General features: G+C 45.7%; 1 protein-coding gene across 4 annotated transcripts in view; it reads right to left on the reverse strand.

Annotated features, from left to right (window-relative positions):
* The window catches only part of LOC138525691 (immunoglobulin superfamily member 2-like), a 172,311-nt gene extending 150,353 nt beyond the window's left edge, over positions 1–21,958 (reverse strand). For all 4 annotated transcript variants that reach the window (XM_069635779.1, XM_069635780.1, XM_069635778.1 and 1 more), the window contains exon 1: positions 21,807–21,958. In XM_069635779.1, coding sequence (XP_069491880.1) covers positions 21,807–21,849 — 43 coding nt within the window. In that variant the 5' untranslated portion in view covers positions 21,850–21,958. The remainder of the gene's footprint in view (positions 1–21,806) is intronic.
* Positions 21,959–24,749: the final 2,791 nt, after the last annotated feature.

Consider the following 24,749-nt stretch of genomic DNA (forward strand, 5'->3'; position numbering starts at 1 on the left):
TGAGTAGTGCCGCAAGACCTACAATGCTTACAGTTAAAAAGTGCTCTGCGACAAGATATAATCTCCGCAATCAGAGGGGCAGGACTCCTATACCTATCACTAACAGAGGTGAGGGAACTAAAACAGCACCTGTGGAAAAAGGTGCAATTACTGACTTGTTTCCGCTCCCTGGCACTTCAAATATAACAACCTTACCGCCACCCAAGGAGAAAGAGACCGGCAGCCATAGTATGAACAACACCACTGATGGATTAGGGGAAAGTGCAATTGATAATAACTCATTACTGAAACTCATCTTATATATGCAGAGATCCATGACCCCCTTATTAGGAAGCAATGCTGGCAATCAGATTGATGGCTATCAAGACCCGGTTCTTGACTCACAAGAAGAAATATACAACAGACTATCTGCCTCCCCCAACTTGGATGTGCACTTGGAGTCATCGGAACCAGACAGCAGCGGAGAGCAAGGGGAAAGTTGCATGACCCTGGGGGATTTGCAATCCTCGGTTGCATCTCTACAATTTGCACTAAATATTCTGTTAAAGATGTGCGTGAGGATACTGGAAGTCACCCTTACCATACCGGCAGGAAACACAGTTAATAATAGCAATTTGGAGCCTGTGCAGAAGGAAGGGAACATCACTCTCCCAGAATGCCCGGAAATAGCTGACCTGGACTCAAATACCACAAACAACTTTGGACTCAAATACCACAAACAACTTGGATGTCTATTTTTCACATAAACAGCGACGAATGGCCAGAAGAGTGGTTGCAAGGAAAAAGCGCCATACTGTGACCATAACATTACCGGACACAGCAGAACCTGAGGAGGAAATATCCAGACCACTGAAGGTAGTACCCCCAAAAAGGGACTGCGAAAAGCGAAACAGAAAGAGACACGTGCCCGCAAACGCACCACAGGCAAAGAGGGCAAGTTGACTAGCTGGCTCATCCTCGATAAGAGTAACACCTCATATCCAGCTGACGAGGTGGATTTGGAGCCATCAATTTGTCGAGGAGAGCAGGATCCAATTATATCACCCCAGTTAGACGTTGTACGTGTACCGCCAACTGCACCGTCACCTGAGGACAAAGGTAACACTATACTGCCTCACTGCGGAAGGACTTGCATTATCAAGAACTTGTACCAAAATAGCAGCCATGATTGGATCACTAGATCAGCTTTGATGACTAGATTACACTCTATCCCACAGCTGAGAGTGCTGAGATTGGAGGACTTCGAATTTGTTGAACCGCTGAAAGCGATGAACTCTAACACATCGGCAATACACTGCACATTTTTGGAAACAGCAAATTTGATGCACAACTTTAAAACCAGTCTGTGGGAAGTAGACATTGAAGTAGATGCTGACCCGCACATGATTGATCCTAACTGGCCAAGACCATCGCTGAGTACCAAAACTGAAGAAACCATGATACCGCAGTTACCTGAAGGCAACTCTGTGCAAATGGCAGATGTACAGAATGTTCTCAAATGGCTCGCTGAGTCTCTCCCTGCACTGACACTAAGACAATGAGATCAAAGTCTTCTCATGGAATTGTCGGGGCTTTAGCCACTTATTATCTGCGGATGGCTCTATCCCCCTGCTAGCAGGTCATACCTGCATATGCCTCCAGGGGATGTGGCCTATCTCTCGGGCCCTTTTAAATGGATATACCATCCATCAGGAATTAGCCAAAAAGGGGTAGAGGGGAAGACCATATGGGGGCCTACTCATTGGGATCTTACATCCATTAAAGTCTACTCGCATCCACTCCAATATGGATGAGTTTGTGCTAGAGGTTGAGGTAGAACTCCCCGGTAAAGACACAGTAGACACAATGTTATTGATTAATCTCTACAATCCACCAGGATCCTCCCACAGAGACCTTATTCAGGAAGCCTGTCACAATCTGTTGATTGATTGGATGATAGATGTAGAAAAAGATCTTGTAATAATTGTTGGTGATTTTAACTGTCATTTAATGGGAGATGTGGGTAGAAGTAACAATCCCTTACTGAAGAACATAGGCAAGACTTGGCACTCAATGCGAATCCAGAGGGATTATTATGGCTTAACTTCCTTAATTCATGGGACTTCGAAATCCTAAATGGCAGAACCAGCAGAGATTATCCGGGGCATCCCACATGGAGTATTGCAAAATCCAGAAGTACACTTGACTACATTTTTGAAAGTCCCTCAATGGCCACTTGGGTTACTCATATGAGGGTCAATAATAATGATTGGAGTGATCATGCCTTACTTACATTTACATTTAATTTCTTAATACAGTATGCTCGGACCAAACCTATTGGTGAATTGAGGATGAATCGTGCTTCCTCAAATGTACGCTGGTCCGACAAAATTATCAAGAAAGCAATAGAAGCCTCGATAGGCAAGACAAGTATGGGCTGCGATGAGCTTTGCACAATGTCGGCAGCACGATTGAAGAATGGATAACACCCTTCTCATATAGTTACGCTACTGTTAAAATAAATATGTTAGCCCCAGAAGCTAAATCATCTTCGACATTGAAATAAGAGACGCCAAAAGAATATTAAGAGCAGAGCTCAAGAAGCTTTACAAAGATTGCATTACATGGAACAGTTACCAGATTTCAAGTAGGGAGCGTAAAAACGCTTTTAGATCATGGCTTAGGCGAAAGCGCTATGCAGCCAAACTACTCAAATGGCAAAATACGGTTCAAATACTATGCGCAGGGAACTCCTGGTCTATATGGGGACTGCTGAGTAAGGCAAGGGGTGATACTAGTAATTCCCTCAATAACCCTATTGGTGTAGGCCAGTGGGACGAATTTCTGAGAATCTGCAATTACTCTGCCCCTGGACAGTTCCAAGGAGACAGTAAATCTGGGTCAACCCCGTCCCCCCTTTTAATTTGACAGTTGAATTGCTAACTGCCAGGATAAAAAAAGTTCAAATCATCGAGAGCACCCGGACCTAATGGCCTGGCAAATGTTATACTAAAAAGCAATCCGGAGTATTGGGCAGAAGTCCTGAAAATATTATTTGACAAGATTCTTAATGATGGATGCATCCCGCAATCATGGCAGACAGCAATTCTGGTCCCGATTTACAAGAGGGGAGATCGGGCAGACCCATCCAACTATCGGCTACTGTCCTTGCTGGATTGTACAGGCAAATTATTTGCGACATACTTATTACGTGAATTACAAACATGGGTGGATAGAGATAAGATTTTAGATCAATTCCAATGTGGCTTCAGGGTTGGATACTCCACAGTACACAATTTGGCTGCAATGGACATACTTCGAAATAAGGCCAGATCAACTGGCAATCCACCACTATATACAATATTTATTGATTTCAAGGTGGCCTTTGACCTAGTTCCGAGAGAACTCCTGTGGTCTAAACTTGAGATCTTGGGCTGCCCCAAAGGGATACTGTATTACCTCAGATTATTAAATTACAACACTACAGTCTCTCTGCAGCTAGACTCTACGGGGAACATGACTAATAAGATTCGACAAACTCGTGGCGTAAAACAAGGCTGCGTGACGGCACCAATATCATATAACCTGTTTGTCCACGACATACCGAAAGCACTATCAGCAGAACACAACTGTCCCCCTAAAACAGGCACTGCCTCCTGTTTGGTCCTAGCGTATGCTGATGACTTAGTCATCATGGACCACACAATTAGTGGACTTTGTAGCTCAGCAGAGGCGTTATGGTTTTATGCCCAAAGAAACGGCCTTTTCATCAATCTGGACATAACCCAGATGGTGGTTTTCAGCAGCAAGAAGATAGCACGAGTGAGCATTAAAATACATGGGTCTGCTATTCAATACACACCCTATTATAGATATCTGGGCATTGAGATAGAGCTCGAGGGCCAATATACTATGTGTAAGCAAGCTCGAATCACGCGAGCAGCCCAAATCACTGCCCCAATATACCTTTTTTCTACTTCTCACTGAGGGTACACTTTCTCGGCTGCACACCAACTATATCTGCAGGTATTAGCACCCATGATCACCTATGGCCTAGAAGCCTTACAGTTAATGGACCTGGGATGGGTGCAGATACTTGAGGGGAAATATTGGAAGAAAATACTTGGACTCCCGACATGTATACCCATGTCCATTCTTAAACTGGAACTGGGTCTCATCTCGTGGCAATCTCAGGTACTCCGAAAGAGGGCTGAATTGTACTTAAAAACGAAGTCCTCCACATTTCCATTCCTGAAAAAGCGCATGGATTGCTACCTGGACAAGATTGGCTGGACCAATAGGTTGTATGGGGACATAGCCATTTCACTGCGGGCATTGTCTAAGAAGTCTGAACTAGACGACTGGATTGATAATTTTGCACATTTGGAAGATCTGAAACACTACAAATGTGTTCAACACATGAGATACACCTTTATGAAACCACTAGTATACTTGTCTCTGTGTCCTTCACCTCATCTGAGATGATTCCTCCTCTTGCTGAGGAGTGACCAGCTACCGGTACTGGCCATCAGCGGGATTATGAGTAATCTTGCTATTTTAGAACGCTCCTGCCGGCTCTGTATGAATAGATCTGAGACTGAATCTGGTAAACATGTCCTAACTAGGTGTCCTGCCATGCTAAAAGCTTACTCAACATGCTATGTTGATTTTGTCCATAGTATGGACCATATAAGTAGCAATGACTTCTGGTTAAGGGCGTTCAATGCAATTGGGATGAAACTTTACATTGCAATGTATAACGCGTGGTTGATTGTAGAGAATCTGCTGGGTATAACTATATAGATGCTTTACCGCTCCGATTTATTGGTGCGATAAAGCATCACTTACGAATTAATAAGTGTTTGCACTAGCAATTTGTATTTTAGAACTTTTTAGAATGTGAAACTGCCATGAAAAAGAATTGAACATAGGTAAACAAAGATGAATGCCTATGTACTGTTCATACATCATCTAGATTGAATTTTCTTCATTCTTCGTATATCTAAAATCCTCTTACTTATTATTTGTGTTCCTTTTTAATTTTCATTCTTAATGTATTTTTATATGTTTAATTAAGTTGCAATAGCACTTACTTTTTGTAATTCGTATTGATTTATGAAATGCGAAAAGATTATGTTAAGCTATAACACATTAATAAATAAATTAAATTGCTTATTAAAAAAAATATGCCATGCCTGCCCCGTATCCCCCAGCGTCTTGCACGCTTCAAAAAATTGCCACCCATGAACCCACAGTTTAGTTTTCCAATAACTGCTGTCAGCACAATAGCAGCATGTATTTCTGATTAAGCAGTTTGACATCTTTAACAATATATGTGTTATTTTGTATCTCAGTATGATATAGTGTGCTGGGTATACGGTGTGACCAACACTCCATTCAGAATGTTATGGGAAGAAGTGATTCCAGGCACAGCGGTTGGGGCCAGTGTTGAAGGGAGAAGCTGTGCTGGGGGTCTGTGCTAATGTACTACAAATTAAACAGTAAAAAGACTACATCTGTCACCTGTGGCCTTTTCTACATTGGTGACGAGGATGGGATGATGTTGCCATGGATATTCTGGGCCCCATTATTCTTGGTGTTGGCCGGGAAAAGTATATATTAGTGTTGGTAGACTTGTTTTCGTGGTGGTCTTTCCTACATTGGCAACGAGGATATCCACACAGACCCCCGACACCCCATGGTTGCCTAGCGCTGGTCAGCTGAATGGTAAAGCACAAGCCGCTCTGCCCAACTGGCATCATAGCGGCCAACGAGATACCGCTCCACCCCATGGCATTGCAGCGGCCAACGAAAGTGCACCAAAGGCCAGACCAGCTGTGTGACAAGAGGAGTACTGGTGCCCACTCTATATGATGCAAGGGGCCAGTGACTGAGCAAGGTCTGCTCTCACGGCTGTCCCGCCCTCCCTGAAGCCGCTCCACCCTTGTGGGTGTTGATGCGGCCAACGTTTAAAATAAAAAAGAAATACCTCTCTCCTACGAAACGGGATCTAAGCTACTGGCACACGCATGCACAAAGAGACGTCTGACTTTCAAGTGGGACAGTGGCGCTCTACGCATATGTGAAGTCGCGAATTGGGATTCCAGCCCTGAAAAAGGAAAGCAAGTTAAAGCAAAATGCCCCTTGGGGCATTCACATTACCTACAGTAGCACACGCACTGGGATAGGGTTCCCAGGTCCAGACACAAAAAAAAGGAGGCGGGTAGGCTCATCCCCAAGCTTGCCCAAAAGAAGAAAGGAACATCCAAGCCTGTAGTACAACGAGGTATGCACCAAAATGGCAATGACAGGGGTACATGGACTGCTTATTTTCATGGCATTTCCGACCCCAGCTAAAGTCTAATGGGTTCAGTGGAAAAAAGGCTTTGTCCATTATATCAAGACTGCTTGTGGGAATTTGTATTCCATGGATAGGAAAGTGTCCCTCTTAATGCATTTTCTGGGATACGACAGGCAACGTATTTATGACACCCTACCACCGCTAGCAAATGAGGGTGGTGCCGATAATACGAATGACGTGGATACTGCATTGATGAAATTAGACTTGCATTTTAATCCCAAGACAAGCACCATTCTGGAGAGATATAATTTTGATGTCCGTATACAAGAACAAGGAGAGAGCGTTGAAGAATACGTGACCGCTCTAAGACATTTAGCTTTGTAATGTAAATGTAGGGAATCTTTCGATGAGCACCAGTTTACAATACATTGCAATAGCAACAAGATAAGAGAGGAACTTTGGCTGAAGGATGAACCCACATATTGGAGGAGGTGTTAGATGTAGCCAAAAGGGTTGAACATTTGCTGGCCTGTGTTGCAAAGATAGTGGAAAAGTAGTACTCTGAAGCTACAATGGAGGCTTTGAGTGTAGCAGAGGGAAAACAAAAGAGGAAAGGGAAGGAATAAGCTGCAAGCAAGGAGAGAATCGAAGTGAAGAAAAAAAAGAAGAGCGCAAGTGCTTTTGTTTTAGATGTGCCAGCAATACACATTTTGCCGGATCATTGGCGCGTCCGGGGAGAAGAGTGGTTTGCGCTAAATGTAAAAGATGTGGACAGTTCACGAATTGTTGCAAGAACTTTCAGTTCAGTCAGAAGAAAGTCTTACATGTCAATGAAGAAGATGGACATAAGTCTTCCGAGGACGAAGGATGTAATATAGAAAATGTCAATGTAATTCAGAATGCAGATGAGGATGAATGTGAACATCTGTATGCAAGCATACTAGTGAATGAGAGTGTGTTATCAATGAGGGCAGACTTGGGGGTCAAAGACATCCCTAGTGTCTAGGATGGTGATTGAGCAGGATCTGGAAGGGGATATTTGAAACCTTTTAGAACCAGATATCAATCCTGGTAGTTACAATCAAGACAGATTTGAGATGCTCGGTTACTTTGAAGCAAAATTTGAATTCAAAGGGAGGTGTGCCCAAGGGAAGGTGTATGTAACTAAAAAGGGAATGACACTGCTCGGGTGGCATGACCAAAACAGATTGAAAATTAGCTTGGATCAGCTTGGATTCCAACACTGAAGACCAACTCTTACACGTTGGTTCATTGGTTTAAAAGGGGAGTTGGTTTAGTGAAAGGTATGCAGCACCAAATTGTGGTAAAGAAGGGACTTGTTCCAGTTTAATCACAGCCGGTGCCATCAGCGCTAAGAGAGTGTGTGAAAAGGGAAGTAAGTAATTTGTTACAAATGGGCATCATCGAAAGAGGGGGTGGAGTAGAGTGGACATCCCCGCTAGTGGTGGTGAAGAAGCCTTCCGGTGAATTGCATTTATGCGTTGATCTGTGTTAGTTAAATAGATGTGTGTTAATAAACCGCCACCCATTGCCCAATATGGGAGAGATGCTAGCTATGGTTGGTCATGGACGTGTGCTCTCAAAATTGGATATGGTGTGTGCCTAACATCAGGTGGAACTTGAGGAGGGTTGCCGAAAATTAACAGTTTTTATAACACACAAAGGTGTGTTCTAGTTTCGAAGGATGCCCTTTGGTCTTGTTTTCGCATCATCTGTGTTTCAGAGGATTATGGACAAGTTGTTTTGAGGAATGAATGGAGTGGTCTGTTTCCAGGATGATGTCCTGGTGTGTGGGGGAAATGAGAGTGAACATGACAAAGTGCTAGATAAGGTATTAAAGATTCTGGAGTCAAAGGGTGTGACTTTGAGGGAAGAAAAATGTGTATTTAGGTTGAACAAAGTTGAGTATTTGGGTCATGAAGTATCAGAGCATGGGGTAAAACCCCAAAGTGATATGATTAGAGCTATAAAGGAAGTGAGACCCAAATCGAAAGGGGAATTATATTCATTCTTGGGCATGATGGAATTTTACCAAAAATGTGTAAAGAAGTACGCTGATAAGGTTGCTGGGATGAGAGGTTTACTCAAAAACTGTGAAGATTTTATCTGGAGTGATAAATGTGAACATGAGCTCAACATGATAAAGGAAGAGATTGATATTGCTGGTCCATTAGGCAAGTTTGACACAATTGCCCATGCTTCAAGAGTATTGAGGGGCGCAGAGAAAAGATACTCTGTTTTGGAAAAAGGCATTAACATGTCATTGGGCTGTTGAAAAATTGAAAACCGTTGTGTGGGGTACTGACCTTGTTATAAAGACAGATCACATACCTTTAAAAGCAATTTCGAGTGCAAGGGACTAGACAAGGTATCCAGACGTGTGGCAGGTTGGATCACAAGGTTGCAAAGTCATAGATTTGAAATGCAAGTTATCCCTGGGAAAGATAACATTTTGGCTAATTGTCTATCAAGGTTGGGCAGGGCTAAGGAGGAAAGTAAGGAGGATAAACCGTCAGAATTGGTGTTTGTAAACTTTGAAGGTATTGTAAGCAAAAAAGAGTGGACGGATGCCAAAAAAAATGGTTGCTTTACTAGTGAGAGTCAAGATGTTTGATGAATCGGGTTGGCCCAATAAGCGTGAGTTACAGCAAGGGGAAAGAGCTTTCTCAGAGGTGTGGGAAGAATTGTGTGTGATTGATAAGATTATTTTTCGGTGGGAACGCGCAGTGGTACCTGAATCCATTAGAGCCAGGATAATTGACTTAGCCCACAGTGGACATGTTGGCATAACTAAGACTAAGGCCATATTGAGGAATGAATATTGGTGGGCAGGCTTCGATAGGGAGGTTGAGAGAAGATTAGCTGATTGCGTTCAGTGTTCAAAAGGTTGAAAAGGAGTAGTGGCCAAAGGGCAGCCGATGATTGAGACTGATGACCCACGATGAGTATGGGACGATGTCTCCATGGACATTCTGGGTCCCGTTAATCTTGGTGTTGGCAGGGGGAAGTATATATTGGTAGACTTGTTTTCACAGTGGAGCAAGTTCAGAATCATTGAGGAGAAAGGTGGAGAGGACATAGTTGAATTCTTGCAGGATATTTTCACGAGAGAAGGCATTCCCAGTAGTATCGTTCACAGATAATGGAATAAAAGTTACCAGTGGATGTTTCATGGAATATACAAAGAAATGTGGTGTGAAACACAAACGGTCAGCTTTGTATCAATCACCCTGAAGGAAATGGGATGGTCGAGAGAATGAATAGGTGTATCATGGACCCCGTTCGAATGGCTGGGACTTGTGGGATGGACAAGAAGGTAGCCATTTAGGAGAGATTATATGCATTGAGGATGTCTCCACACGCTACGACGGGTGTGACCCTGTTTGCACTTATGAGGGGGTGCAAAGCCAACACTGAAGTGTGTCCGCACTGATTGGGTCGAGAAAGAGAATCTGATTGTGTAGTTGATGAGTTAATGAGGAAGTTGAAAGAAAATAAAGGGAAATGGGTGATGAGAGAAAATATGAGGTGGGGAAAGCAAGAACTCAGAGTGGAGTGTGGTGATTGGGTGAGAATATAAAAATGTGTTGTCACGAGAAAGGGAGATTTGTTATATTCAGATCCTGTATGGGTTATTGCTGTGTTGAAAGGTGCAGTGCATGTGAGTGGTGGACAGGTTTGGGACAAGAACAGGATTGCAGTTGTGAAGAGGGATTGTGTTGGGTAAAGAACGGAGATGTGTTACATTGTATCTCAGTATGGGATGGTGTGCCGGAGAATACGGTGTCACCAACACTCCATACAGAATGTTATGGGATTAAATGATTCGAGGCACAGCGGTTGGTACCAGTGTTGAAGGGAGAAGCTGTGCTGGGGGTCTGTGCTAACGTGCTACAAATTAAACAGTAAAAGACTACATCTGGTATCTGGGGTCTTTCTAAAACACAAAGTAAGGGGCATAGAAATCACAGAGTATTTGTGTGATAGTCAAACAAAAAACGAAACATAGATTAAAGAAAACTAGTGGATGTAAGTTTAAGAAGCATGTTTCAGTTTGGAAAAGTCTTTTTTGTTTTTTAATATGGCGGTGTAAGCTGCATAGGGAGACTACTGGGCCGGAGGATTGGTCGAATTCAAATTCAATGCATTTGTTTAATCACATTTTGCCGCAAATATATGTGGGGAGTGGGTAAAGGTAATCATTAAGGTGGATGGTGGAAGGGTGGGTTGTGGGGGTCTCCCCCACATATATTAGCTAAGAAATGAATTACAACAAAACCCACATTTTGTTGAAATCGAATTCGATGAAATCACATAAACGTGTGTAAGCTGCATATTTGGGAAATAATCGTGTTCCCAGCAGGGACAAAGCCTGTTTTTAACATTGATGGCCCCAACCCAGTGCTATTCATGGCCCATTGAGTCCTCTGGTGAAAGAACACAGGCTCAGCAAGCTAAGAGCCTGCAAACTCACAAATGACACCGGGTGAAGGAGCACCTTCAAGACTCCTGGAAAGAGTTCTTTGCCAAACGGGGGCGGGGGCAGCCATGCAGTCAGTAGGAGAGGAAGTTGCCCCCTTTTGCCCCTTCAGCGACACCCACGGTTTGCAGGTATTGCGGACCGCGTCAGCCCTCAGTGGCTGCCTTTCTGGCCCGGAGGGGAGAAAGGATGTCTGCAGCTGAACGGGACAGGGGGAGTAAAGTGGGCGGAGGAGCTGGCGGCTGAGTTCCTCAGGCACTGTGGGTAAAACTGGGAACATGAGTATCAAGTAGGAAGGCAGAATTACCCCCTTATTGCAGTCCACAGAGAAGGTTTGGTTTGGGGGTGTTAGGCAGCCACTATGCTGGGGTTGCAGTTCCTGTTGGAGTGAGCTCAGTGCTTTAAGTGGCCTTCAAACTCGAGCTGGGGCTCTAAGGGGGGGCGTGGCCTGGCAGGGGGTCGGCGACGCAATTAAGAAGAAACACTTACCTCATCTGAATGCTACCTGTTAGACCACGCCCCGATAAGAGCCCGGGGTCCATTTTGCAAAAGGGCCGATACCGAGGCTTAACAGGCAGCATTCAGGTAAGGTAAGTGTTGCCACGACTTTTAGTTGTGGCAGTGACTCGCTGCCAGTCGTCCCTTTCATTAAAGAAGTGGGATCATCACCCTCTCACCTGTGGAGCGAGGGTGAAAGGGGTGTCTGGCAGTGGGGTCAGTGACACAATCAAAAGGCGAGGCTTGTTTTTGTAAAGCCTGAAGCTCTCATACGCAAGAGCTTCAGGCTTTAGAAAAAAAAGTCTTAGCTTCTAGCAGCCTGGTGAGCTGGGGTTAGGAGGGGGCTTTAGTGGGCCCTGGCAGCCCCGTTTCAGACACCATTTTTGTATCCCCCCTCTCCCACACGTAAAGCCCTGGGCGGGCTTGCCGCATACTCTGGGCATGCGGTAGCAAAGGAGAGTGTATGGCTTTTACTGATCATGATTTTATTGTGATTAACTGATTCTTTTAATCATGATGGATTGCATACTCTGGATTCAATGCACTCACTCCTTACCTGATGTTTAAAAAGCTGGGGAAATTGATGTTACTTTTTTTTTTCTTTGTGTTCGTACATGCACGTTTTCACATGTGTATATACAAAGCCATGAGGCTGGTGGTATATTAAATAAATACATCAATGAAAGAGAGTATTTGGCCTGAGCGCGAGATGGAGTGGATCTGGGGACAGGACGGCCGAAACAATGCTTTTAGGTTAGTTGGATAGAGGGGGGTAAACTCCCCCTCTTGAAAGTTATGCAGTCAGGGATTTACAGGCTCTCAGACAAAGAAACCTCAAAAGTTAGGAAGTCCAGAAGACCAGATGAAATCCATAGGTTGAGGACTAACTTCTGAATTTGAATATCCACAGCCTAGAGTACGTGGGGAACGTGAAGGATACTGGCTGAACCCAACAATGTTTGTTTTCAGCGCTCGAACACTTCACACTGCACACCCCGCAAGGATTACGAGAGGGTTCTGTTTCACCGTGCTAGCGTTTGGTCACTGGGGCTGAGTGGAACGCAGAACGCCGCTGGGGTTTAGCCCCCACTTTTCTTAGTTTTTCTTTTAGGCAAAAGTGTCACCTAGAAGCCAAAACTATTACATGGGTGTACAGCCAGGGGGGTGGGGGGTCAGATGTAACGAGGGAACAAACAAACAGACTGTGGGTGTTGTTCAGTTGTTTACCCACCCATTGAGTGCACATGGCCATGGTTATCTCTAAGACCATTCCCACCCACTTCCTGCCCCTCCCCGCCGAAACCACATCCTCCTGGGAGCTCTTTGAACTAGCTTTATCAAGCAGCAACAGCAAACGTGCTGTAAGCGTCTGCAGGGGTTATTACTAAGCAGCCTTCTGAGAGTTAATGGCGTAATTGCAGCTGTGAATGCGCTCCTGGTTTCAGTGCTGGAAATGGAAATTATTTTCTGTGTGGTCGCACCAGCGGCGGTGTGGGAGTGGGTAGCAGCAGCGGGGGGGAGGATGGTGTGATTGAAGAGATTTTTCTCAGCCCCCCATAAACATTTCCTTTTCAGGAGATTAATTATTAACACCTGCAAAATAACCCTAGAGAAGAGGAGTGTTTCCTAGAATGTTGCAAGCAAAGTGTGAAAGGTGCACACCTTTTCAACCTACAAAGCTCAAATATTGTCTGCGGAGCATAATCCTAACAGGCTTATTCCCAGATGATATCCTGAGCACGTGCTCAAGTGTTCTGGTAATAAAAATGTCTTAAGCAAGTATGCCTTCATCTACTTGTTTTAAAAGAATTATGCCCGTCTTCACACTAAAGTCCCGCTGAAAACAAGCATTGCCAAAGCTGACAGTTTCCTCTTGTGTTAGGCAACTGATAGATATTTGCCAGAATCTGCTATCATATTGCCAAGCACTCATACGATTTTGCAGCTGTGCCCATCATATGTATCACTATACTTGCAGAGCCCGGTAAATGCTGGTCTGATGGCTGCACAAACGCCAAAACTGTTGGCTTTGCCAATTCTTGTTTTCTAGGCTCTTCTCGTTCTTTCTGTCAGGTGTGATCTTGTATGTACGTGTTCGTGGGGTCTTGTGTATGTTAGTTTGTACTGTATGGTGGGTGGGAAAGAGCTCTGCAGCTGACTATATTGGGTTCCCGGTGGCTTTCCTCTGCAGGGGTTAATGCAATTATCATCTGTTGCTGGGGCCCGGCTATAATATGATATGATATGGCATTTATAACGCGCCTTTACACAAGTGTTTCTAAGCGCCACAAGACAAGGCGGGGAGGCAGAGGGATGACACTACAAACGATCTTACTAGGCCTTGTGACATTCAGATTATGCAAGTGCAACGTGAAGTGCAGGCAATGGGTAAAAGGGGAAGTACAGTCAGGGCAGCAGGGATGTGACTAAGTGTATTGACGGCAGAGGACTACACGGGTGCGGTCCCGGACCGGAAGAGTGCTTGGTAGGCCAGAAGGCAGTGCAGGGGACTGATCATGGCGGGGAGGGGGTCCCTGTGAGACTCTAAGGGCACCCACACCACCAGTCAGGGAGAGAAGACAGGTAGATTAGCAGGAGAGGGGGAGAGAGAAGGAAGAAGAGAAGAGGAAGGTCTTGAGCAGCTTCTGGAACTTCAGATGGTCCGGCTCAAGCTTGAGAGGGGGAGGGAGGTTATTACAGAGAGAGGCCCCAGCTGAGGACAGAGATCGACCCCCACTCTCTGTTTGGAGAAGCGTTTGACCCACAGAGAGTTTGAGGTAGCTGTGCGGTGTGCTCTCGAAGGACTGTATTTAGGAAGGGAGCGTTGGATATAGAGAGGACCACAGCGCCAGAAAGCCTTGTGGATGATGCAGAGGTTCTTAAACTTGACTCTCGCGCGCCACCGAAGCCAGTGGAGAGATTTCATAGATGGATAACATGCATTGTGTTGTTGCTAAGGACATTCTCAAAGCAGCTTCGGCCTTTGTTACTTTACTACCTGTGTGGACATTCTCAAAGCAGCCTCCGCCCTTGTTACTTTACTACCTGTGTGGACATTCTCAAAGCAGCCTCTGCCCTTGTTACTTTACTACCTGTGTGGACATTCTCAAAGCAGCCTCCACCCTTGTTACTTTACTACCTGTGTGGACATTCTCAAAGCAGCCTCTGCCCTTGTTACTTTACTACCTGTGTGGACATTCTCAAAACAGCCTCCGCCCTTGTTACTTTACTACCTGTGTGGACATTCTCAAAGCAGCCTCCGCCCTTGTTACTTTACTACCTGTGTGGACATTCTCAAAGCAGCCTCTGCCCTTGTTACTTTACTACCTGTGTGGACATTCTCAAAGCAGCCTCTGCCCTTGTTACTTTACTACCTGTGTGGACATTCTCAAAGCAGCCTCTGCCCTTGTTACTTTACTACCTGTGTGGACATTCTCAAAACAGCCTCTGCCCTTGTTACTTTACTACCTGTGTGGACATTCTCAAAGCAGCCTCTGCCCTTGTTACTTTACTACCTGTGTGGACATTCTCAAAACAGCCTCTGCCCTTGTTACTTTACTACCTGTGTGGACATTCTCAAAACAGCCTCCGCCCTTGTTACTTTACTACCTGTGTGGACATTCTCAAAGCAGCCTCTGCCCTTGTTACTTTACTGCCTGAGCAGCCTCTGCCCTTGTTACTTTACTACCTGTGTGGACATTCTCAAAGCAGCCTCTGCCCTTGTTACTTTACTACCTGTGTGGACATTCTCAAAGCAGCCTCTGCCCTTGTTACTTTACTGCCTGAGCAGCCTCTGCCCTTGTTACTTTACTACCTGTGTGGACATTCTCAAAGCAGCCTCTGCCCTTGTTACTTTACTACCTGTGTGGACATTCTCAAAGCAGCCTCTGCCCTTGTTACTTTACTACCTGTGTGGACATTCTCAAAGCAGCCTCTGCCCTTGTTACTTTACTGCCTGAGCAGCCTCTGCCCTTGTTACTTTACTACCTGTGTGGACATTCTCAAAGCAGCCTCTGCCCTTGTTACTTTACTACCTGTGTGGACATTCTCAAAGCAGCCTCTGCCCTTGTTACTTTACTACCTGTGTGGACATTCTCAAAGCAGCCTCTGCCCTTGTTACTTTACTACCTGTGTGGACATTCTCAAAGCAGCCTCCGCCCTTGTTACTTTACTACCTGTGTGGACATTCTCAAAGCAGCCTCTGCCCTTGTTACTTTACTACCTGTGTGGACATTCTCAAAGCAGCCTCTGCCCTTGTTACTTTACTACCTGTGTGGACATTCTCAAAGCAGCCTCTGCCCTTGTTACTTTACTACCTGAGCAGCCTCTGCCTTGTTACTTTACTACCTGTGTGGACATTCTCAAAGCAGCCTCTGCCCTTGTTTCTTTACTACCTGTGTGGACATTCTCAAAGCAGCCTCTGCCCTTGTTACTTTACTACCTGAGCAGCCTCTGCCTTGTTACTTTACTACCTGTGTGGACATTCTCAAAGCAGCCTCTGCCCTTGTTACTTTACTACCTGTGTGGACATTCTCAAAGCAGCCTCTGCCCTTGTTACTTTACTACCTGTGTGGACATTCTTAAAGCAGCCTCTGCCCTTGTTACTTTACTACCTGAGCAGCCTCTGCCTTGTTACTTTACTACCTGTGTGGACATTCTCAAAGCAGCCTCTGCCCTTGTTACTTTACTACCTGTGTGGACATTCTCAAAGCAGCCTCTGCCCTTGTTACTTTACTACCTGTGTGGACATTCTCAAAGCAGCCTCTGCCCTTGTTACTTTACTACCTGTGTGGACATTCTCAAAGCAGCCTCTGCCCTTGTTACTTTACTACCTGAGCAGCCTCTGCCTTGTTACTTTACTACCTGTGTGGACATTCTCAAAGCAGCCTCTGCCCTTGTTACTTTACTACCTGAGCAGCCTCTGCCTTGTTACTTTACTACCTGTGTGGACATTCTCAAAGCAGCCTCTGCCCTTGTTACTTTACTACCTGAGCAGCCTCTGCCTTGTTACTTTACTACCTGTGTGGACATTCTCAAAGCAGCCTCTGCCCTTGTTACTTTACTACCTGAGCAGCCTCTGCCTTGTTACTTTACTACCTGTGTGGACATTCTCAAAGCAGCCTCTGCCCTTGTTACTTTACTACCTGAGCAGCCTCTGCCTTGTTACTTTACTACCTGTGTGGACATTCTCAAAGCAGCCTCTGCCCTTGTTACTTTACTACCTGTGTGGACATTCTCAAAGCAGCCTCTGCCCTTGTTACTTTACTACCTGTGTGGACATTCTCAAAGCAGCCTCTGCCCTTGTTACTTTACTACCTGTGTGGACATTCTCAAAGCAGCCTCTGCCCTTGTTACTTTACTACCTGAGCAGCCTCTGCCTTGTTACTTTACTACCTGTGTGGACATTCTCAAAGCAGCCTCTGCCCTTGTTACTTTACTACCTGTGTGGACATTCTCAAAGCAGCCTCTGCCCTTGTTACTTTACTACCTGTGTGGACATTCTCAAAGCAGCCTCTGCCCTTGTTACTTTACTACCTGAGCAGCCTCTGCCTTGTTACTTTACTACCTGTGTGGACATTCTCAAAGCAGCCTCTGCCCTTGTTACTTTACTACCTGTGTGGACATTCTCAAAGCAGCCTCTGCCCTTGTTACTTTACTACCTGTGTGGACATTCTCAAAACAGCCTCTGCCCTTGTTACTTTACTACCTGTGTGGACATTCTCAAAGCAGCCTCCGCCCTTGTTACTTTACTACCTGTGTGGACATTCTCAAAGCAGCCTCCGCCCTTGTTACTTTACTACCTGTGTGGACATTCTCAAAGCAGCCTCCGCCCTTGTTACTTTACTACCTGTGTGGACATTCTCAAAGCAGCCTCCGCCCTTGTTACTTTACTACCTGTGTGGACATTCTCAAAGCAGCCTCCGCCCTTGTTACTTTACTACCTGTGTGGACATTCTCAAAGCAGCCTCTGCCCTTGTTACTTTACTACCTGTGTTGACATTCTCAAAGCAGCCTCTGCCCTTGTTACTTTACTACCTGTGTGGACATTCTCAAAGCAGCCTCTGCCCTTGTTACATTACTACCTGTGTGGACATTCTCAAAGCAGCCTCTGCCTTTGTTACTTTACTACCTGAGCAGCCTCTGCCCTTGTTACTTTACTACCTGTGTGGACATTCTCAAAGCAGCCTCTGCCCTTGTTACATTACTACCTGTGTGGACATTCTCAAAGCAGCCTCTGCCCTTGTTACATTACTACCTGTGTGGACATTCTCAAAGCAGCCTCTGCCCTTGTTACATTACTACCTGTTTGGTTAATATACATATGTTTTTAAATAAGACCTATTTCATGCTCATTACCAGTATTTCAATCAATCAGTTGATATAAGTTATTTTGGAAATGTTAAGAATTCCCTAAAAGTGAAAGCACAATTCAGTATATAATAAAAAATAGTAAAAGAAATAGACATTCAGTTGAATAAAACGTGGCATTTAAAAATTACATATAATGGAAGATGGAACCAAATTCTTTAAATGAGTAAAATATAGTAAACACGGGAAGGTCTGGACGTGGTGTGCAATAGAAATTTCCCAGCAGCAAGACATGCCAGAGCCTCCTTCAACAGCTGCGGGAAAGCATGGGGCAGGCAGCGGCTGCCGCTCTATTTCCTTAGAATTGGCAGCAATGCACAACAATGTACAGAGTCTCATTCCATCATATTTTGAACAAAAGAGCATAAAGTGCAACAAGTCTTCATGCACTGCTAAAGTGCAAGTGCATAGGTCACTCACAGCTGGACTTCCCACGGAGGAGGCATGGACGTCATTTAGGGGTCACCATGGGTCGCAGTTGTGACCCCTGACATCTCCCTTGCTACCCCTGTGGTCTCCCTTGCTACCCCTAGCATTTTACATTGAGGCTCATGGGTTGTGGCCAGCAGCGTGTGGCTCTTTGCTCTGGAGAGGCTGGTTTTCTGATGGCTATAGCCAGTAAGATAGCTCAGTGGGTTGAGCACTGGCTGCTGCAATGTGTGTGTAATCTGCAGGTTGCAGGTTCGATTCCCAGTAAGGTCAACTCAGCCTTTTCATCCTACTGAGGTTAATAAATGAGTACCAACACAGGTAGCTTGATGTTGTATGCATATTTGTTCTATGTGAAGCGCTTAAGTGTAAGTGCTATATAATAACTCATCATTATTGTTTGGCCTTGGAGGTCTGTTTGCATTCACAGTGATTTGGTAATAGAGGCCTATACGCACTGATATTAATGATACATAGGGTGATCCATTCTTGTATGAAATTTATATCACTTTACAATGATATTGTAACCATATTTTTCATAGTGTACTCCGAAACAATGCTATGTGATGCCACTTCCTGTGATGTCATCAGAGGTCAGGGTCGTGTGATGTCACTTCCGCTACCCCTGGCATTTCAGTGAAATGACGTCCCTGGGAGGAGGCTTTCGCTGCACTGATTGGTAGTATATTAAGCCTACATTTCGTTAGTAGGAGACGCGTGACCAAATGTTCGATGCAATTCAGATGGGGTTCTGGGCCAAGGGCCGTTTTTAATGATAGCGTCTATTTATTCAACCGGCGCAACCCTTCACTGTCAGGCTGTTGAAGGGGCAAAAATATGCATCTCACAACCACTTTATACTTTTTGTGGGTGGGATCAAATTCTGATTCGTGTATCAAGCAGCCAGACCGATCGTGGAGAGCCCTTTCCTTATGTCCGATAGCCATGCAACGCGCTCTGGTACTTCACGTTCCATCACATGTGTTATATAATATGTGTCATTAAGTGCGACTCCGGGCTTAGCCAAATCGAGCACCACCGCAAAGGCGGTACTAGGATTTCCTGTTCAGTCCGACACTCTTCTGTGGTCATGCACGTATGCTGGATGAGTGCTTAGAACTAGGGTGCTTTGGGAGGGTGGGGGGTGAGAGTTGCGAGTGTAGCATCTCTGCGATGCCCCAGAGTAAATCTTTGAGAATCGCATTTAGTTACACTGCGAGCATCTCTGCGATGCCCCGGAGTAAATCTTTGAGAATCGCAGTTAGTTGCACTGCCCCGGAACAAATCTTTGAGAATCGCAGTTGCACTGCGAGCATCTCTGCGATGCCCCAGAGTAAATCTTTGAGAATCGCATTTAGTTACACTGCGAGCATCTCTGCGATGCCCCGGAGTAAATCTTTGAGAATCGCAGTTAGTTGCACTGCGAGCATCTCTGCGATGCCCTGGAGTAAATCTTTGAGAATCGCAGTTGCACTGCGAGCATCTCTGCGATGCCCTGGAGTAAATCTTTGAGAATCGCAGTTAGTTGCACTGCAAGCATCTCTGTGATGCCCTGGAGTAAATCTTTGAGAATCGCAATTAGTTGCACTGCGAGCATATCTGCGAAGCCCCGGAGTAAATTTTTTAGAATCGAAGTTAGTTGCACTGCGAGCATCTCTGCGATGCCCCGGAGCAAATCTTTGAGAATTGCAGTTGCACTGCAAGCATCTCTGTGATGCCCTGGAGTAAATCTTTGAGAATCGCAGTTAGTTGCACTGCGAGCATCTCTGCGATGCCCTGGAGTAATTCTTTGAGAATCGCAGTTAGTTGCACTGTGAGCATCTCTGCGATGCCCTGGAGTAAATCTTTGAGAATCGCAGTTACACTGTGAGCATCTCTGCGATGCCCTGGACTAAATCTTTGAGAATCGCAGTTAGTTGCACTGCGAGCAACTCTGCGATGCCCCGGAGTAAATCTTTAAGAATCGAAGTTAGTTGCACTGCGAGCATCTCTGCGATGCCCCGGAGCAAATCTTTGAGAATCGCAGTTACACTGCGAGCATCTCTGCGATGCCCTGGAGTAAATCTTTGAGAATCGCAGTTAGTTGCACTGCGAGCATCTCTGGTATGCCCTGGACTAAATCTTTGAGAATCGCAGTTACACTTCGAGCTTCTCTGCGATGCCCTGGAGTAAATATTTGAGAATCGCATTTAGTTGCACTGCGAGCATCTCTGGTATGCCATGGACTAAATCTTTGAGAATCGCAGTTGCACTGCGAGCATCTCTGGGATGTCCTGGAGCAAATCTTTGAGAATCGCAGTTAGTTGCACTGCGAGCATCTCTGGTATGCCCTGGACTAAATCTTTGAGAATCGCATTTAGTTGCACTGCGAGCATCTCTGTTATGCACTGGAACAAATCTTTGAGAATCGCATTTGCACGTGAGCATCCCAAAGATGTCCTGGAGCAAATCCTTGAGAATAGCAGTTGCACGTGAGCATCCCTGAGATGTCCTGGAGCAAATCTTTGAGAATAGCAGTTGCACGTGAGCATCTCTGAGATGCGATGCACGTGAGCATCTCTGAGATGCGTTGCATGTTAACATCCCTGAGATGCCCTGGAGCAAATCTTTGAGAATTGTAGCTGCACGTGAGCATCCCTGAGATGTCCCGGAGCAAATCTTTGAGAATAGCAGTTGCCCGTGAGCATCCCTGAGATGTCCCGGAGCAAATCTTTGAGAATAGCAGTTGCCCGTGAGCATCTCTGAGATGCGTTGCACATTAACATCCCTGAGATGCCCTGGAGCAAATCTTTGAGAATAGCATTTGCACGTGAGCATCCCTGAGATGTCCTGGAGCAAATCTTTGAGAATAGCAGTTGCACGTGAGCATCCCTGAGATGTCCCGGAGCAAATCTTTGAGAATCGTAGCTGCACGTGAGCATCCCTGAGATGTCCCGGAGCAAATCTTTGAGAATCCTAGCTGCACGTGAGCATCCCTGAGATGTCCTGGAGCAAATCTTTCAGAATAGCAGTTGCACGAGAGCATCCCTGAGATGCTTACAGGCATCTCTGATGTGCTCCAGTGCAAACCTTTGTGAATCAGGCCATGAGCATCTATGTGAGTCTGCGGGGGAGTTTCTAATGCCGGGCCTTACACTTTTACAGGACATGCGATTTAGTTAATATTTCAAGACACCTACATCAACCTTCAAAGGTATTGCCAGAGGACTTGTGAGAATGAGATGAAAGTGGTCTGCACCATTAGCCACAGGGCTCTGCGATCAACAGTCTCGGGTAATTGATATTCCAACCACTGGTGTCTGGAAGCTTTGCATGGAACCAGTGCTAGCATGGGCAAGCTGGAGTTAGGCGTCTGCCTACCGAATGCCAAGCAGATGCCAAGGTCACATCTCACACAGTCATGCCACCTGTTCACCCAGGGGACAGACCCGTCTTCCTTTGGACACGCCGCAGGATCTCCTTCAATGCAGGCACTCTCCTTGTGACACACCAAAGTTATCCTGTGCCCTCTTTCATGCCCACCCATGACAGGTGTAAGACCTCCTTTCAGGGGGAGCAGTGGTTGTACGTGCCTCGACTATCATCAGCTGCCTTCCTATCCCCTCCCCCACATGTTAAACACCCAACTGCCACTTTGGCCCCAGATGCTGCAGACACACCTACCAGGAGAGTCGGTACCAGACAAGGAAGGGATGTGATCACCTGGGTCCCATAAAAAAGGAAACTCACCGAGTGTGAACAGAAAGATGAGACCAAGCAAAGCGCAGGCCATGGTAGACAGAGGGACTGGAACCACTCCTTACGGCACGTCCTGCCCTCATACAACTGTGCCAGCGGAAGACTGCCCGGGCAGACACTGTCTGGTGTCTCATCGCTGTCACCGCGGTGGCTTCCTGTTTCAAAGAACAGTGATACACTGAGGAAATGAAAAAGAAAACGTCTCCAAGCTGCAGAAACAGCAAACCTGCACAAGAAGCGAGGACAGTAACAAGGAACTATGCGTGTGTGTCAGTATTTGATTTGCCAAGCAAAGGAAGAGATGGAACAGAGTGAGAGAGGGTGAGACAAGGAGATTGCAGTTTGAGGCCCTTCCTCATATGGCTAGAGCGGCAGGAGACATTTAGAAAACATGAAGCCATGAGAAGGGTTTCGTCATATGGCTAGAGCAGCAGGAGACATTTAGAAAACATGAAGCCATGAGAAGGGTTTCGTCATATGGCTAGAGCGACAGTAGACACTTAGGAAACATTAAGCTATGAGAAGGGTTTCGTCATATGGCTAGAGCGGCAGTAGACATTTAGAAAACATGAAGCTATGCCAAGGTGTTCGTCATATGGCTAGAGCGGCAGTAGACATTTAGAAAACATGAAGCTATGAGAAGGTTTTTGTGTACGCTCTGCACTGTGAAATTTCCAATGACCTTACTTCACCCAGATGAAGGACTGAACATTCCTAAGCGTGTAGTCTGTCCAAACATGTTGCCATGAGAGCAGCAGACCCGCCATCTTAAATGTTTTGATTTATATTCTATGACTGTGGATTATAGGTAGAAACAACCTGCACAAAACTCGTTCATGCAAACTCAGTTGCTCACATTGTCTGTTTATTATGCAGGTTTTTAGTTAGCCAGCATTAGCCCTTTGTTCATGTAACATCATTTGCACACTTCTTCACATTCTTCGCTATTTAGTGTGCACAAGTCCCTCTTTCCGGCTCACAACCCATCTAAACTTCTCTTGTATGTGGATGTTAACTTCTGGCTTAAGTGACAAGTTCATTTCAGTATTCGTCAATATCATGCTCGCTGGAATGTGTCACCTTGTTTGAATAGATATACTGTTTGGAGTCCAAAAAGTAAGGTAGTTGGCGTACCCAATTCTCCCTGCAGAGACTTGGGTACGCAGGTGGCATTTGTAAATGTGTACTTATTTATTTCATTTTGCACCATTTGAAAGCACACTTCGCTTCAAGGCGCTGGAGAAGGGACAGAACCGTTCACAGTAGTACCGAAGGATCAGATTCTAGAGTTTAGTCCAACATCAAGAAACCACACAGAGTTGCCACGCACAAGCAGGGTCAGGAGAAGGAGTGAAGATGCAAGGGTGAAGAGCACTTGTGCTGAGTCAGCAAAGCCCGCCATGGTTAGCAAAGTGCTTGTCTCTGGAGTTTAGGCTTCAATGCTCTTGAATAAGAGTTCACCTGGGAAATTGTTCCTGAGGATGGTATCTTGAACTTGAACTTCCTCTAGACCCTCTGAGGAAGTGCAAACGGGGAAGACATTGTTTGGAGTTCAAGATACCATCCTCAGGAACAATTTCCCAGGTGAACTCTTATTCAAGAGCATTGAAGCCTAAACTCCAATGCTCTTGAATAAGAGTTCACCTGGGAAATTGTTCCTGAGGATGGTATCTTGAACTCCAAACAATGTCTTCCCCGTTTGCACTTCCTCAGAGGGTCTAGACTTCAAGCCTGAGGATATGGATGATCTTAACTCACTCTAGGTTGGTGGGGCGGTAAATCGTCACTTACATAATGGGGGCCATTTTTCCAGCACCCTTTCCTAGCGACTCAGGTAGACTTGAGTTGAATCCTTAGGTCAACTGGGAGCCATCGAAGGGATTCCCGCGCTGTAGTGATATGGTTACGACTGTTCAACATGAAGATGACCATTCCTGCTTGACTGAAAACCTCTCTGGACAGGGACTTTGGAAGGTCTCACCGAGATGAAGTAATCGAATTTGCTTAGAACCAACACTTGAATGGCACTGTGGGGCACAAATCAAGGAAAGGGCTGATTTCTTTCAACACATGGAGTTTAAAATGACATGATGTGGCATTTGTAAGGCGCTTGTACACACATTTTTCTAGGTGCGACAAGACAAGGGAGGGGGAAACAAAGGGAGGACAAATAACTATCTTACTAGGCCTTGTGTCATTCAGATCACGCAAGTGTGGGGAAGAGGGAAGGGGAGAAGTGCCAGGGGGGACGGGAAAGGGGAGGTGCAGTTAACTCACAAGTGCAGCTAGCAGGTGGCTCATAAGTGCAGAGAAGGGACTGTAGGGTTCCAGATACAAACCCTTAATTGCTCGGGAGCCCCGAGGCAGTGCAAGGGCAACTGGGCATGCAGGAGTCTGACCCCGAGTGCAGATGGTGACCAATTGACCAGTTTGCGGAGCAGTCAAATGCATCAGCAGGGGAGAGGAAGAGAGAAAGCGGAAGCAAAAAGGAAGGTCTTGAGTTGCTTCCAGAACCAGAGGTGATTCTGCTCATGTTTGGGAGGGGCAGGGAGGCTGTACCAGAGGGAGGCCCCAGCCGAGGGGAAAGATCTGACCCCCACTCTTTGCTTGGAGAAGCGTCTGACCCTCAGAGTTGGAGGTGGATGAGCAGAGAGCTTGAGAAGGCAGATGTTTTGGAAGAGAAAGTTGTAGGTAGAGCAGTTCCAGGTGCCAGAAATCTGTGTGGACAATGCAGAGGGTCTTGAATTTGATCCATGCAGCCACTCAGAGCTAATGGAGAGATGTCAGGGATGGAGAGATACGGTGCCTGGGCTTGACACTAAGGATAAGTCTGCAGTCCTGTTCATGATTAGTTGCAGAGGGTGGAGAGTAGAGGAAGGCAGGTTGAGAAAGAGGCTGTTGCAGTAGTCCCGCCTAGAGAGGACCAGAGCTCTG

Source organism: Ambystoma mexicanum, chromosome 7p (genome assembly GCF_040938575.1).
Source record: "Ambystoma mexicanum isolate Mex_15411 chromosome 7p, UKY_AmexF1_1, whole genome shotgun sequence".
NCBI lineage: Eukaryota > Metazoa > Chordata > Amphibia > Caudata > Ambystomatidae > Ambystoma > Ambystoma mexicanum.